This window comes from Notothenia rossii (genome assembly GCF_949606895.1).
Source record: "Notothenia rossii genome assembly, chromosome: 4".
Classification (NCBI taxonomy): domain Eukaryota; kingdom Metazoa; phylum Chordata; class Actinopteri; order Perciformes; family Nototheniidae; genus Notothenia; species Notothenia rossii.
In genome coordinates, this window is record NC_136902.1 from 10,383,871 (window position 1) to 10,401,288 (window position 17,418).

Here is a 17,418-nt window from a genome sequence, read left to right on the forward strand (position 1 = left end):
TGAACATTTTGATTAGTAACTTATTTAATAACAATTATTTTACAATAGTTTAAACAGATAATTGCAGTTAAATAATATTTCTTTAAACTAGCTACTTCCCAAAAACGCAGTTCAGGCGAATACGCAATAGTTGTAGAGAAATGTCAAATAAAACCAGCACAAACATTGACCATCTGGTGGCGTAAAGGGGAACAAAGTGCAATGAGAGGAAATGAGTCAATACATTTCAGAAATTCCTTGTAAAATATATTTTGGTCCAAAACACGAATTTTTCAATACATGTGAAATCATCGAGGAGATGAGGCATCAGAGAGCTGCGCAGCCTGGCCAGTGATTCAGAAATAATCCATCATACCACCGTGCTAAGGCTAACTGCAGAAGCTATAATGTAGTGTTAATGTCCACAGTGTTTTACACAGTACTCTAGTTATCACTAAATGTCAAATGTTACAATACACAGAGTGGATCCTATTCCCATCTTTGTCTAAATCCATTACAATGATTCACATTTGCCACAACACCACGTTCATAAAGGAGTCCGTACAGAATGATGGGCTCATTTCAGGAAGTGTTTCGATGTCGACACATGAAAGTATTTTTATTTAAAAAAGGCTAATCCTAAACCCCCCGCAGGCCCTTAACAGGCTCCTGTAGCTAAGAGGCACTGTCCAACATGTTTACAAGTCAAATGATTTAATGTGCTCTCTATTAAATACCACACATTCAATTTACAAGGCTGTTCTGTACATTTTCTTTTAAATTGAGTAAATATGTTGAGGAAAATCATACATGATCCATTTTAATTGCGATTCTGCTCTGTCACAACAGAGTTAATTTAATTGTATTCAAGGTGCAAATCCTGTTAGGATAAAGCTTTGATCCCACACATTTGGCACTCTAAACATTCAAATGGCCCGCATCAATAGATAAATAATATTATGCTCCAACTGTAGAATATAGACTACCATTATGGTTTTAACACCGATCATCGTGTCATTATTATTCTAGGATTAAAAGGAATAGTTTCACTTTTTAGGCAAAGTTAGCCGGTTTGCTTCGCTTAGCATAAAGACAGGAAACAGCTAGCAGGGCTGTTTAAAGAAAACAAACCCTGACAAACAGCTCCTTGCACTTATAGACGTGTTGTTTCTAATTTGTTTGAACAAAATGACATGTTGTGCGCATGCATTGGCTTCTTTAGAGGTGCTGGATGGAGGATGTCGTTACCTTTCTACAGAGCCAGGCTAGCCTTTCCCTCCGTTTCCAGTCTTTATGCTAAGCTAAGCTAAACTAAGCTAAGCTAAGCTAAGCTAAGCTAAGCATAGCATCTGCTCATCCTTGAATAGCTTCACATTAAAAAGGTCCCTTGTGGAGTTTTCTTTCAAAACTTTTGTTTACGTCATGTGAAAAACACATTCCTAAATGCAAATGTGTAATACTTTTCCCTCCTCATAAAAATATTTGTAAAGTCTTTATGTATTTTGAATCCAGCATTGTTAAAATCCATGTTCCCTTTCTAGCAGTCTTTTTAACTGCGTGTTGTGTCACCTATAGGTCAGTGGAGCAGTGGGTTTCATTGGCACTGTGTACAGGGTGCACATTTGTCAAATTGTGACCAACTCATAGAGAAATGACGGTTTGACTGCTAATAGAGGTGAAAAACGACACAAGGAACCTTAAACATGAAAGCAGTTTCAATCTTTGCATTCAACTTTTGGCAAAAAAAGTAAATAGGCTATGATCTTCACATGTCAAACTCTTACTTTAAGTTTATATCAGGCCTGGGTACCCAGAGAGAAGTGACAAAGAAGAAAACTAAATATTTGATCTCGCACTGACGTGGTCTAACACTGATCAACAGCAGTTCATTTCCGTGTACCCTAATGCTCCAGAGTTAAACCGTTAAAGAGTGCTTAATATCTATAACTGCATCTTAAATCTTAAAAATAAATATATGCATCAGAAGTAGTACATTATGTTGCTACAAACGTAAGTAGTCCCGCCTCAGATCCTCAGAAACAACGATCTGTGTGTGCGTACTATTTTCTTTTGGTCGAAGGGTAAAATAGATGGCAGCGTTCGGAGCCGAGTGTTACGCAAAGATGTTGGAGATGAAGTCGCGAAATCTTTTGGCGTACTGCTCGGGGTGGACTGTGGAGATTTCAGCGCCGGCCTGCAAAAAAGAGAGGGAGGATGGAGAGAAAAGGGAAAGTTCATCAACATCATCTGTGAACAGAGTTGCAGTGTTTCCCATACATTGATTTATTTTTGGCCGGCTGCCACAATTAAATATCGTCCGCCACAAATGGATCTCATAAAAAAAAAATATATATTATTTCTTTTTTTGGTGGTACTCTAATGGATAGTGAGGTGGGCTGATGATCGGAAGGTTGCGAGTTCAAATCCTGCCTGGAACACCACTACTAGTGTGCCCTTGAGCAAGGCACTTAGCCCTCAGTTACTCCAGGGAGAATGTCCCTGTGATTGGTCATTGTGAGTCGCTTTGGAATAAGGCGTCTGCTAAATGCCTAAATTGCAAATTATATTTTTGGGAGAATAAACCCCACAGATCCTCAACTCCGGTGTGTTTCACTCATTAACAACGCAACACAGAGCAACAAGAACGTTGGGGGGGGGGGGGGGGGGGGGTTCCCCCACAAATAGAATCAAATTCTGTGGGAAACACTGGAGTTGTGAATAACCCGACAGCATCCCTCTTCCGCCTCACAAATATATGTATCCCTACAAGCAGTATTATTCCACTGTACAGTATTTCATTTCACATTATGTTCTTGTTTATCTGATTCTACCTTACATCCATATAGACTCCTACATGTACTTGGACACTTGCAACATTTAGCTTATTGTATTTTATCCTACATACATTTGACTTCTCCTGCACATTGGTCTTGCAACATAATCTTGCACTATTGTATTTATACTCTGTTTCTTCTTGCCATAACTACACTGTAGCTACAATGCATGTGACCGTAAAACTTTGAACCTTGAACCCTTCTTCCTCCTCTCCCGTGCCACTCACCCCGTGTTTGACAGTTTTTGCTGCATGAGCGGCTTTCTTCTTGGCGTCGTACTGAGTGAGGACGTCGATCAGGCCCATGAAGTACACTTCCCTCTGAGGGGCTCCTGAGATGAAAGGCAGAGAACAATCAGGGAGTTTACATTGGCTGTATCGACAGTACTGACAGAAAACACTCATCCAGATGAAAGCTCCCGGGTAAGAAATCAATATCAAAGCCTATAAAGATATATCCTTATTATTTTCCAGATAGGAGATGATTTTGGAATTACAGATTCAGGGTTTGGACACACTGCATCTAAGGAATTATTTGCTGGTTGTTTTCTTTATTCATCGTTTAAACTTCATGTCTCTACAATATTTGAAAATTGTGAAAAAAAGGCGACATCTTAAAATATACATATTCCTATGAAACTAAGAAAATATCTCTTTAACCGGCCAACATCTAAAATGTTTTCCATTTAAAGAGATGTCAAACAGAGAAAAGGCCGGAAAGCTGGAGGCAGAAAAATCTCTCCGACTAATATTTCTTATCTCTACAGCAGGGGTGTCAAACTCAATTTCATCGCGGGCCACATTAGCATTATGGTTGCACTCAAAGGGCCGGTTGTAACTATATAAATATAGATATATAAATACCTATATATATATAAAATAATTTATTATATTACATTATTGCCTCAGAATTGGATTATTATCGGATAGGGTAATAACTAACTACATTTGAAAGCAGAAGTCCAGGGCAAATCTCTTCGGTACGCATTTCAAAAAAACGAGATGCATTGTGGGACATGTAGTTTATGGGCAACTTGCTTCTGTAAAGTGGCATGTAACCATATAATAAACGTATTATATTCTTTGAAAGCTCTAGCGGGCCACATTAAATGAAGTCGCGGGCCGGATTTGGCCCCCGGGCCTTGAGTTTCACACCCCTGCTCTACAGCATGTTAACCTACATAAACATGAAAAAACAGTTTTTTAAAAAACAGATTTAAAATATGGGAAAAATAAAGCACTTTTATTGGACTAGTATTGAGTTTCAGGAGATACTTTGAGAAGAAATAATAAATAAATCAAATAATGATTTAGGAAAGAGGAAATGTCTAAACAGTGCATCCTACCTAAAACATTACAATGTAATCTCAGTCTTAAATAATGGTAGTGTGTGGCCTGAGCCTTTGTTCACCTGGGCAGTTCCCGATGGCGTACACGTCCACGTAGGGGTCGAACTCCCCGGGCCCCAGAGGTTTGTAGCAGGACATGTACCCAGCGATGCCCTCTGGAGAGGTGCCATAGGACCCCACCCCGGCCCCCGCCAGGCCGTTCTCTGCGTCTGGATCTTCCTCGTTGGACACCTCCTCGCCCTCCTCTTCATCACGTTCAGCTCGACCCACATCGTGGATCCCGAGCAGCAGGCTGTAGTCCATGATCTTCAGCCGCACCAGGAACTGAAGAGGGATATTTGTTAAGAAGCTTACAGAGAAAATGTATTTACTGTGAGGGAAAGACGCACGGTAAAATAGCGCTGAACTGTTAACCAGATCTAAATTAATCCACAGAAGACTCATTCAAAACATTTGGACCGGTTGTTTCTAGAGGGAAAATCCCCCTAACCCAACCTACCAAAACTGAAATGTCTTTAGTTTTTATATGTTGCTGAAACAAAAACAACAATTTGCAGGAACATTTGTATTTATATATCAACTTGCACGACAGGAACATCTGGGATATTGAATGAAATGCCTTGTACATGCACAACAGGAACATCTGGGATATTGAATGAAATGCCTTGTACATGCACTACAGGAACATCTGGGATATTGAATGAAATGCCTTGTACATGCACTACAGGAACATCTGGGATATTGAATGAAATGCCTTGTACATGCACAACCCTCCTCTGCTAGATCCTACTGCTCTTGATGTTTGTAAGTTTTCAGTTGATGTCGTTTTGATGCACAACAAAGACAAATTCCCAGTGCCCTGAGACTTAGATTTTCTTGTTTATATTCTGTGATGTTTACATTTGAGATGCGGCATCCAGTTACATTTTAGCATTTTGTCGAAGAAAATAAATACTTAAAGAATGATCAAAAAAGTAGCAATTTGAATGGCCTATGTTTATGTTTTGAGATCTAAATGAATCCCACACGCTGCCAAAATGGCATCACAGCCTTGACGTGCTGATGATGCCTCTGTGTGGCAGAGCGGTGCAACAACAGAGAGGTGTCTCATTGAATCACCTACCTCCACATCTCTGTTGAGTTTCTCCATGAACTTCTCCTTCTGCTCATCGGTCACATACACCTTCTGCATGTTGTTCCTGAAGTCCATGTCCTTGAAGGTCGGGAGCTCTTTTCCCTTTAGGAATAAAAAACATCTTTAGCAGGAGTTAGGGACGTAAGGAGGAGACAGCTGGCCCCATTAGGGTATACAAGTGAATTATTAGGATTGCTATTTTACCCTTTCTTTGTCACTTGCTTCACGAGCCACCAGAGAGCCCTGAAAAAACACGTTAAAAAAATATTGAGATTCAGAAACATTAAAAAAAGCAAAAAACGACATTACTTGCAGAAAGTAAAACAGATACTTAAGGGTAATCAGTGGAGCTGCTTTCAGTATAGTTATCATACAACACATTGCTTGTCTAATTATCAAAAATAAATGGATATGCACGTTCTTTTATTGAGAAATAAATAGAATTTTAAAATGAAAGAAACGATTGTAACATTTTAGAGTGCATTAATATACTGATACCCTTTTAGAAAAGTTACCTGAAGTCATTTTTCTTCTGTTTATCGTGCTAATGGCAAATTGAGGAGCAGTACAAAGCCACTTCTGTGCAAAAGGTCTAACTTAGCAAAACATGTGCATCTCAGGGCCATTTCAGAGAAAACCGTATTTATTGACTATAATGTATAACTTCATCATTTCTTTGAGCAGTGCTGAGTAGCTCCTCCTCACCTTCAGGTCGTACTTCCTGTGCACCAGCAGTCTGTGGCTGAACATGTTCCTCATGACGATCAGGTACGTCTCCTCGCTGTCCACGCTCACACGGTACATCCCGAGGAACTGAGGCAGCAGCGTGCTGCCGTGACACTTCACTATGTGCTGCAGGGAGGGAACAAAGGGTATTCGCATGGCAGCTCGAAAAGTGGAACACGTTTCTAATTTAGACATCAAAATAGCAGAAGAAACATTAACATATTAAAGGCTAAACAGCATGTGTATGAGAGCTTATGGACACCATTTACTGATCATGTTAAAGGGCACATGTCATGCTTGTCCGGTTATTACCCGTCCCCTTGTGTGTTATGAAGGTTTTTATGCATGTAAACGGTCTGCAGAGTCAAAACCCTCAAAGTACACCCTGTAGCGAGTAAAACTCTAACACAGAAAATACCTCCCCAAAACGCCTCGTTGGTGAAACGTCATTGTCCATTGTTTGCTTCCTGGGTGCCGTGTCGTAGGAACACCCAGTAGCCACGCCCAGAACTATGACGCGATACGGTCATGCGGTACCCGGAACCAAATGGGCCAATCCGTGGAGCCGTTACGTTAAGCCCCCGCTGATTGGTCCAAATTGACCAATCCACACACACACTCAGTGCAAGCAGCTATGCTGATTTCTCCTCCCTGGCTGAAGGCTGATAACTTTCCTTCACTGCAAACATCGCTGCAACAACCCGCTGCTGTAGATACACTCTTTACAACATCAGGAGGATACGTCCCCTCCTGTCCCAGAGAGCAACGCAGGTTCTGGTCCAGTCTCTCGTCATCTCACGCCTAGACTACTGCAACTCCCTCCTGGCTGGTCTACCTGCATGTGCCCTCCGACCTCTGCAGCTCATCCAGAATGCAGCGGCTCGTCTGGTCTTCAACCTTCCCAAATTCTCCCACACCACACCACTCCTCCGCTCCCTTCACTGGCTTCCAGTAACTGCTAGAATCCACTTCAAGACACTGGTACTTGCGTACCATGCTGTGAATGGATCTGGCCATTCCTACATCCAGGACATGGTTAAACCGTACACCCCAGCACGTGCACTCCGCTCTGCATCAGCCAAACAACTCGCTGCACCCGCACTGCGAGGGGGACCCAAGTTCCCATCAGCAGAAACACGTGGGTTTGCTATCCTGGCTCCAAAATGGTGGAATGAGCTCCCCATTGACATCAGGACAGCAGAAAGCTTACACATCTTCTGGCGCAGACTGAAAACTCATCTCTTTCGACTCCACTTCGAGCAATAGAACTATTAACAAAGCACTTATATACTAATAAAGGACTGGCTTATCTAAAGCCAGTTGAGTAGCACTTGAAACGTTTGGCTCTATGAAACCTGATGTACTTATATGATTCTGTTTTCTTCAAGTTTGTATTTTGTTGGTCGAACGCACTTATTGTAAGTTGCTTTGGATAAAGGCGTCAGCTAAATGCAATGTAATGTAATAACAGACAGTTGGGATCGCGGCAAAATTCTCTCTGCAGACCCATTCTCACAGCGTTTATCAACCTATAAACCTTTTTCTTACTCAATATCAAGCCACACGTATTGTTTTCTGCGACTTTGTGTGTGCTCAGGATGAGTTTGGCTGTGTTTCGCTAAACAAGGAAACCACACCTCCACGGAGCTCAGCGCGATTCACAATGTCCCGACCAATCGGAGCACACTGGGCTCACAGGGAGGGGGGGGGGGGGAGCTGCAGCGAGCCGTTTAGTGGAGAAAGTGAATACTGCTGAATACACACACTTTACAGAGATGCTGTTTGCGAAACCAATGTGAGTTTGGAAAATTGCACAGTATTTTTCTATTCTAGTAGACCTCAACAATGGAATTATGATCAGTGGAAATGGCCATGACATGTGACCTTTAACATTTTGATTTAACTGATGATCGAATGGGAAACGTATTGCAGTATCAATGCCGTTTCAGAGCTTGTAGACTTTTTTTTATAAACGTGTCCTATTTTGAGTCTTTAACAGTTATTATACTTCACTTTGTAATAGATTCCCATTTGTTGTAAAGATGAAACTTAAACTTTTAGCCTTTTTATTTTTTGGTTGTGTTTTTTTTTTCTGCGAGAGAATGCCGCAAACCTGTGTTTTCAAGTGTAACATATTACAGGGTGCAGGAATCCTGAAGTCAGATGGAATCCCTTTTAAGACCTTTTTGAAGACCCTTTCCATACATTTTAAGACCTCATCGCCACTTGGAGTTTTAACCGGTTACCTTGGCGACACACTTTACCTCACATTGACTATATACAGTATTGATTGTCCTTCCTCCTTAGTTTCCAACCATTTGGACGCTAACTTGCATTTTCCCATAACGATGTTGTTTAACAACCGGCGTAAACGGACCTTCGCGCGCTATCAAGCAGTGAGCGTGAGATGTCCTGTTCAGATGACGTCAGATCCAACGGGATGCCATAAATAAACTACACAGAATCACACTACACACCTACGCAATGATTACATTCAGGCAGACTGTAGAATACAACCTCTTTGGACCATTTATATACTTATTGGAAACAAGCTACAAAATGTAATACCTTGGAAAATACTGCTTAATACTTTTTAATAGCCTTCATTTTCGCTAAATTGATTGATTAACTTTTAATACTTTTTAAGACCCCGCGGACACCCTGTATTAATGTATAAGACTGCATTTTATGTTGTTTAGAATTCTAATACAAATATTGTAAAAAATGAAGACAGATTTGCAGCTGAAAGATTACCACAAAACAAGAGTCTTAAAAAGGCCTACAGTCTTACATGTTTCCATATTTAAAAGGTCACTTTAAAAGCAGAGCAATTACTGAGTGTATCCAGGTTAGACTTTGAGCCGTGCTCAGTCAGTTAAAATAGACTTTCTTCACAGTGACCTCATTCAGTGTCCCATGAAACACACTGGGCACTCAGGAGGTTAAAGAGCGAATCCTGGTTTCAGGGATGCAAACTCATCAGGTATGAAAAAGGTGACGAGGATCCGAACCCCCGGAAAATGCATCCAAATAATGACTGAAAGCAAAACATTGACAAAGCCTTTAACACGTCGTGCTTGCCCTAATGCTCGAGTACAATATGTCAATATTAGGTTATTTTGCAGCTGAAAAAACAAACATCTCGAAAAAGAATATTCATCATCTGAATCTACAGCTCTTTAAAACACACAAAACATGTTCCCTAAAAACTAAATGTTGAGTGGAAAAGTGACCCAATAAACAAACGGTCATGATGAAAGAGGGAAACTGTGAAATGCCTCGGATAACAATGAGTTCATTCAATTGCACTCAAAAAAACACTCTGAAAACAGAGCTGCCATTTTTCCTCATCTTCCTCCCCGTTCTATGTAGGCTGCGTAACCACAGGCTACACATTCCTATCAAACTCAAAGCAGCTAAAAGTTTACTCAGTGGTCCGAGTTCTGAAGTCCCCTCCCAACTCGGCCAAACAAGCATGAGCACTGATACCAGACTGGGCCGCAAATGTATAATAAGCCTTTATAGAAACAAACTAAATAGAGGGGAAAGGGTGTCACCTTCCTCGTATCTCTAGTACAAACGTACTCTACTATTTACATGAACATAGATGTGTTGATATGAACATTTGCATATCTTTAGTAAATCAACAACTATAGAACTGTTTGTTCCCCACGCTGCGCAGCGCTGTAACCTTGATGATGAGGGTTCTGTTTTTCCTGCGTTATCATTCAGTTTCCCCTAAGGGAGGTTTACATTTAGGGTCTTGATCAAGGGCAATTCAGCACGACAGATGTTTTCTCTTCTCAGTTTGAGTATGTAGCGGTCTGCCTGCTCACTGCACCACATTTGGGTCGACTTCCCTCACCATGAGGCAGAAAGAAAAAAAAAATCCCCCCAGGAAGTGCTAATTTTAGGAGCTCAAAAAAGGTCCAAACAAAGGTTAAAGAGAACATTCTGTAAGTAGGACGCAGTGTGGGAAGCTTAACACACAGTTCAGTACAGCAGACAGGATGCAAGTGATCCAGGATCTGTGTGTGAAGGTATCAAGTCTGGAAACTGACCCGATGCAAGTGATCCAGGATCTGTGTGTGAAGGTATCAAGTCTGGAAACTGACAGGATGCAAGTGATCCAGGATCTGTGTGTGAAGGTAGCAAGTCTGGAAACTGACAGGATGCAAGTGATCCAGGATCTGTGTGTGAAGGTATCAAGTCTGGAAACTGACAGGATGCAAGTGATCCAGGATCTGTGTGTGAAGGTATCAAGTCTGGAAACTGACAGGATGCAAGTGATCCAGGATCTGTGTGTGAAGGTATCAAGTCTGGAAACTGACAGGATGCAAGTGATCCAGGATCTGTGTGTGAAGGTATCAAGTCTGGAAACTGACAGGATGCAAGTGATCCAGGATCTGTGTGTGAAGGTAGCAAGTCTGGAAACTGACAGGATGCAAGTGATCCAGGATCTGTGTGTGAAGGTATCAAGTCTGGAAACTGACAGGAATAACCTTGAATGAATGAGTGAGGGGCAAACTGAATGAACAGGTAGATGGAAGGAATGATTCAGATTCAAGATGCAGAAGCAACTGAAACTGAAATGACCCAGTTCTTTGACAAATGTTGGTTTTCCAGAATAAAATACAATTATCAATAATAACACAATCTCCCATAACATAAACAATTTAAGAGATTATTCAGCATTTAGAGCCCGACTTGAAAAAGCTAGCAGAGTGCTATTTGAGGGTTTCCTGTAAAAACATTAAGCTGTGGAGAGACTTGTCTCAAATACTGACGAGCATTTACAGAAGTGACTAGCTTCTTGCTGAATACGGTGTAAAGTTCATCTTAACATTTTGCATGTTTTATCAAAACAAGATAATCAAATGAATTGTACACATTGACCTGGACCTACATTAAAACTGTATATTTGTAACACTCATGTTTTACAGTAAGTCCTCAGTAAGAACTAATAAGGCGGGGTACGGCAGTAAGAAAGTATTGAGAGGCACGTTAACAAAATGCTGGGTAGAACAACAACGACCAAGACCTTACCTGGTGGTACTCAGACAGGATGTTGTGCATGTCTGCCACATCCTCGCTGGAGATCTGCTTGATGACCAGCGTCCGGTCGTAGGAGTTGAGGAGCAGACCCTCTCCCTGATCGTCTACACTCCTCACCGGGGGGCTGCGTGTCAACGAAACCTAGAAAAGCACACAGTTAAGAGTAGAAATTAGCCTTTTAGTTTTAACTCAATTTTCTTTTATAATTTTTTTTAATATGTTAAAAAAAGGTTTGTTTGTATAGGATATTTTAGACAAACAAGGCATTTTAAAAGCACTTTACATCAACCATCTAAAAACGGGTGCTATAAAATAAATACATAATAAAGACCATTTAATTAAAAACAGTTAGTAGATACTGTACATCCCTATAGGACAAAGAAGTCTCATCAGATACTGAATATCACTTCACATACCTGATAATCCAGATCCTCAATACCAAACCGCTCCCTAAGATTTCGGAAGACCTGAGGACAGTACTCTTTGAATTTGAAATGTCCTGGGAGATTTTCTCTGCAAAATGAGAAGGCGTAAGAAAGTGAAAAGGGGTGGCTGAACACAAAGGAACAAAAACATTTTTTATAGCAGACAGCACACAGGATTCTTTCATATGTTTATGTTCCTCTGCAGGTTAGCCTATACACATTGTCAGGTACATTTTATTTTAGGTGCAAGTATTCACATTTCAACCAATTCATTATCTGCTTATTTCTTACTTGTTAAAGAGGTGGTTGTTGACTTTGATCTTAGTGTTTGCTTTAAAGTCGTCAGGCAGCAACATGACGGGAACAGGCACCTGGTTAAGATCATTGATCTGAAAGAAAGAAGGTAACAACAATGTTAGCATTTCTTTCATTTTAAACATGTTGCATTGACTGGGATTCATGTCACTAAATGTTAGGCTACAAAACCATCGCCATTCATATGCCTGAGAGGGTAACTATAAACTAGTTCAGATCTTTGAGTACTTGTACTTCAAGTAATAGGATATACATTACTGCACTGAATACTACATTTTTCCTTTAGTACACTAAATCTTTCAGTATGGCCATACAATGATTGTTGGTAGCTGCTACCAGAGTTCACCGTATTTCCATAACATTTTAATAGCTGTGTAGCTATGACCCAATACACTTTTGTTGATGTTTGCTGTGTAACATAAACAGCTGCAGTGCTGTAAAGTAACTAAGTACATTTACTATAGAACTGTACTTGAGTATTTAAATATTTTGTTACATTTGTACTTCGTTCTACCCCAGAACAATTCAGAGGTAAATCGTGTAATTTTACTCCACCACATTTGTTTAACACTTGTAGTTACTTTACAGATTTGGATTAATTATGTGAAATATAAAATCAACATTTAAATCAGACTTTAGTTCCAAATTCACAAGCTACCCTGCCGCATACAAAGTCATTCAAACCTTTACCGGCTCTGATAACACTTTAATGCATCAATAATTATAATCAAAACATATAATATATATTATTTTGAAATGGGCCAATCTGCATAATGAGTACTTTTACTTTTGGTACTTAAAGTTTATTTAGCTGCCAATACTTTTCTACTTTTCTTGAGTACAATTACTGGTAACAGAGAAGTCCTACACTCAGGTACTTCTACTTTTACCGAAGTACAAGAAAAGAGAACTTCTCCCATCCTGAACAGCTGTTTACGAGTCTGTCACTAGATCCTAATGAACCCACCTGTCAATAATTAGTCAAAGCATCTGAGTTTTTAACCACAGATGATCTTCTAGGGTCACAGAATCTCACAGATGTTGGTAAAGTTAGCTAACTGCTAACTAAGCTAAGCTACGTTTACATGGCAGAGATATGTTAGCATTAGCTTCCAGCGACTCACCGAGTGATTGACGCCCCACATGAAGACGCTCAGGACGGGGTCGCTGGCTCGAAAAACCTTCACCTTCTGCTGCACGAAATGTTTCTTTTTCGTTTTAGTCTTCGGAGCCAAGACCACCATGGGACTGGAAATAGCTCCGGAGTTACCGAGGGCAGCCATGACCGCAGACGGGCTCTTCTCGTTCGTCTTCCTGGAAGCTAAACGAGCTAACGGCTCTAGCTAACGGCTCTAGCTAACGTCTCCTCCCCACAAAAAAACCAAAGGTCACCTGTCGAGCTTCGGTTCTTTTACACTGTCTCTATTTTTCAAAACCTGGCGAGCTGAATCATTACTTAACTTCATTAATGGGTGACTATATTATTTCCCAAATCATTGCTGCTGCTGACAGTTCACCTCCGCCCTCTCGAGCCCACCCATGTTATTATCAACCACGTGGTGAGTTTGTGATTGACAGGTGGCAACGACCAGTAGAATCGATATAAGTGCGTCAGGTGACCTAAAGTGGGCGGTTCTGGCAAAGTTGTATGGTGCTTTCAAGTGAGAGAGGTCAGTCTCATTTATCACCTCTTTAATTCTGTTACCTCATCACTTCGTCTAACTTCAGTTGTACTAATCTTTTAATCAAATAAAATGTGTGAAATAACGACAAACATACTCTGTTGCAAGCTAAAGTAGGCTACATAAGTAATATTGGCAAACTGTAATTAAATTAAATGTATTCATTATCTAGAATGTCTAATTCTATAATCAATAAATCAGCCTATATCACACAATTATAATTAGACTAACTTTGGAGTTATTTGTACACTTCATTTTATGTTATTAGGTTGATAACATAAAACTACTTCATATACCGCAGGATAGTGTATTAGTAATACACAATAATATGTTGATTGATTTATAGTTTGTATTAATAAAATATGAATACACAAATAAAGCTCACATATATTATTAAGTATAATTACACAGCAAGTTTTTTCTTCAGATGCTTATTTCAGATGTCTACCACCTGCCCAGGAAAAAAGTTAATACAAACTAATGCTTCAATAAAAACGGAAAATAAATAGGCATATGATATGTCACTTCACTGTGAATACAAAGTTGTGTTGTATATATGAATATTCAAAAGCATAACAGTTTTGCAAAATGAGGGCAATGTGCAGAAATGTGAACACAACATAGTCATACCAATGCTCCAAACACTAATGGACAATGATTAAGTGATAGTGATACAGACATACAGCTTTGTTAGATCAAACCATGCATGGTGGTTATGTGTGTTCAGTGTCCTACTTAGTGGTCAAATTCAAGCAGATGCATTCAACTCTCATTATGGTTACCCAAAATATATTTGTTAACCTCTAGAGGGCAGTAAGATTCTAAAAACAAAGGACAACATCATGATTTGAGGTACCTGTAGACATCTGACAGAAACAGAGCTACTGTACACACTATTTATTATAACCCTGTTTTGTTTAAAATGGGGAATGTCATTCTTGCAATGTGGTTTTCCACTTCCATCAAGTTGTTGGACTTGTGAGAGACAGATATAATACAAAAAAAGCTGTGGCAGAATTTAAGATATCCAGGGCTTTAATCCCTAATATTGGAAAAGAAGAACATTCTTTTTATTCTTTCTTATATTTATAAAAAATAAATAAAACGTTATTTACATTACATGTAAATAATACGTCTTACATACTCAATACAGTGGACAATCACTGCAGGAGCAATTTGGGGTGAAGTGTCTTGCCCAGGGACACAACGACATGCTGACTGCAGTGGTTTGAACCTGTGACCCCCTGATCCGAACACCAACGCACAACTCACTGCGCCATAGGCCTCCATTTAAGTTAAACATTGATGATTAATTGACAATGTGACATAATATACATTTAACAAATACAATATGTGTTTAAACTACAACTGACATGCATAGAGAATAACAGAAGGACACAAAATCAGTAATATACAAAAAAAGGTATTGATTGATTTGATTTACTTTTAATATCAGAGGTGGTCCAAGTCAGATAATGTAATGTTTTCCTGCATACAAGAAAATAGCAAATGTACCTACTGTTATAACTGTCCACAACTAGTTAATACAAGTCAATATACACTTGTATACCGATTAGCTTATGATTTGCAAATCTACTTTCTCAACTTATTGTCTTTGACTTTATCACAAAATGCTGATCGTATATATTTAATATCATGTACCATTTTGAAATGAGCAACTAAGAGGTTAAATGAACCCCAGGTAAAGCAGTGTTTCATGTCTGTGTCATAGTTGGGTGTGTCCAGAAGTGTGCTTTGTTGCACCTGTAACCTCTTGCAACAGTTATGTCACAATTCGGCAGATTGCACTGTTACATAACTGCAGAGAGGTGAAGAGTTAAACCACTATTATGCAATAGTTTCCAGGGAACGGTAACTTACTAATTTTCTTCTTCTATATTCTAGTTTTCTATTTGAATGTATGACAGCATTACCTTGTTATTTTGTTTTCCAAATGTGAGGCCTGTCAGCATTCAATTGTAGTAAACAGTTCATTTTTCCAATATGCTTTGAATGCAGCACGGTTTCCAACATACACCTTCGTACACAAGCTCTATTTTTCCCTTTGGCTAAATCTGACACATTTAAATCTTAATGATGCTTTTCATATGTGTTGTGTCCAATAAATAACAAAATAATAGAAAAGTAAAATATAGGGAACATCCCCAAATGTATTTGATGTTGAAAAAGCAATTTACTCACTGGCATATATTCTGGGATTGTCCAGTCATAAAACATTTCTGGTTAGAGATACACAAAATATTGGAAAGTATATTTAATGTGAAAATACCTTTCCAGTTTTGCATTTTTATTTTAGGGAAAAATGATTTTCACCCAGGGCACTTCAACAATTATTTATTTAGTATTCTGATATCTGTTTGTAAAAAAACCATCACGAGGCACTGGCTGCATCCTGACTCCCCCACAATAGAGGAATGGAAGGATATAGTTAATGAAGTATACATAATGGAAAAAATTACCTTTTCACTTCGCCTACAAATGGACAGATTTATTAAGCTGTGGTCAGTATGGGTCTCCTATGTACAACAGTCACGGCCAGATTTCGTGGACTTAAGTAATTGCTAGATTTGTCTTTTTGTGATGGTGTTATTTACCTTTGTTAGTTTTATTTATTTAGGCTATTTTGATTCTTGAGATCTCACTGTTCTGTATATATGTATAATATGTTATTGCTGCTGTATCGAGAAACCCAGATGCTGATGTCCCAACATACCATGTACATCTATGTTACATCCCTTTGTTCTTTGTTCTTTTTACTTTAATAAAAAAAGAAAATGGAAAAAAAAAAAAAAAAAAAAAAAAAAAAAAGAAAAAGCAATTTACTTGGTGCGTGAGAACAAATGTGTTATAGAAATATTTTTGGATTGATTATCAGTTTTTACTTTTGATCTGTTTTAGCATGAAAACATTTTGTAATATTTGACCAAGAGAATGGAAGCACCCCAACTATCTGCTTGCAAGACATCTTCTTTCAATGTTTCATTTTGGATAAAAAACTGTACGTATCATTATTCACATCATACTTGTCATTTTTAAGTAAGTTATACAGAACGGTGGATGTATTGTGCTTGCATCTCATGCTTAATGCACAGAAAAGAAATCGCCAAAAATAGCTGAGCACCCTACATAGAGAAGTAGGACGTGTGGTGGTGTGATTCTACAAAGGATCATGCTTCCTCCTTCATTTTCTGCAAGGCCTTCATTTCATATCACGCATGGACAAATGGGATATTCTATGCTGTTACCTTGGAAACAGGCATGTATCTGGTCTCTGTGTTGCAGAGCAAGAGAAAATCATCCTTTATGTGCCTAGTAATGGCAGAAAAGCAGCATGACTCTAATGTGCTCTAATGTGTAATTTCAATTTCACTGCATAAGGAATGTGAGCATAAAGCCTCAAACTGAAATACACAGTAAGCTGTCCAAGTGCTTCAGAGGGACCCTTAGTAGTAAAGGCTTCAGAAGTCCCCATATTTGTTAAGACATGATTTAGTGTTGTCTGCCTTCATCATTTGTATCACTTTGTCACCATCCTGACAGAACATTTGATTGTGTTATTGCTTGGAATAATGGAAGGAAGTATTTGGGTTACTGGTGTTCCAAAAGGTCTGCTTCTCCGAGGCCTGGGCAGTGCATTACTGTTTTGATGTGTTGGTTTCATCAAGGTTATATATCTTTTTTTGTCTTTTTTATAATTAGCTGGCAGCTAGCAGTCAGTCAGTCAGTCAGTCAGTCAGTCAGTCAGTCAGTCGGCCCAAAGTGTCCTGTGGGATACATTTCCTGAAATTCAATGGTGATCCCCAGACTTTCCCTCTAATGCTATATCAATAGGCTTCATGTGTGGTTGTGATTGTCAGTGTCAAATATCTGGATAACTCTTGAATTGCAATTTGGTTGT

At 39.2% G+C, this 17,418-nt stretch overlaps 1 protein-coding gene across 1 annotated transcript; it reads right to left on the reverse strand.

The window, feature by feature from the left end:
* Positions 1-224: 224 nt before the first annotated feature.
* On the reverse strand, positions 225-13,366 carry pip4k2ca (phosphatidylinositol-5-phosphate 4-kinase, type II, gamma a). The gene is made up of 10 exons (XM_079679447.1): positions 12,942-13,366; positions 11,794-11,891; positions 11,494-11,590; positions 11,069-11,218; positions 6,002-6,148; positions 5,501-5,539; positions 5,285-5,398; positions 4,224-4,485; positions 3,041-3,144; positions 225-2,173 (listed from the first exon to the last, which is right to left on the reverse strand). The coding sequence occupies exons 1-10, from the start codon at positions 13,098-13,100 to the stop codon at positions 2,093-2,095; spliced, it is 1,251 nt and encodes a 416-aa protein (XP_079535573.1). The 5' UTR covers positions 13,101-13,366; the 3' UTR covers positions 225-2,092.
* Between the last annotated feature and the right edge of the window lie 4,052 nt (positions 13,367-17,418).

Excerpts from the sequence above, each read along its gene's own strand:
- pip4k2ca (XM_079679447.1), bottom strand. The coding sequence starts at position 13,100 with ATGGCTGCCCTCGGTAACTCCGGAGCTATTTCCAGTCCCATGGTGGTC. Across the intron at positions 6,149-11,068 it reads TCCTGTCTGAGTACCACCAG|CACATAGTGAAGTGTCACGG; the intron begins GTAAGGTCTTGG and ends CCCTCCCTGCAG. Across the intron at positions 3,145-4,223 it reads CGCCATCGGGAACTGCCCAG|GAGCCCCTCAGAGGGAAGTG; the intron begins GTGAACAAAGGC and ends CTTTCATCTCAG.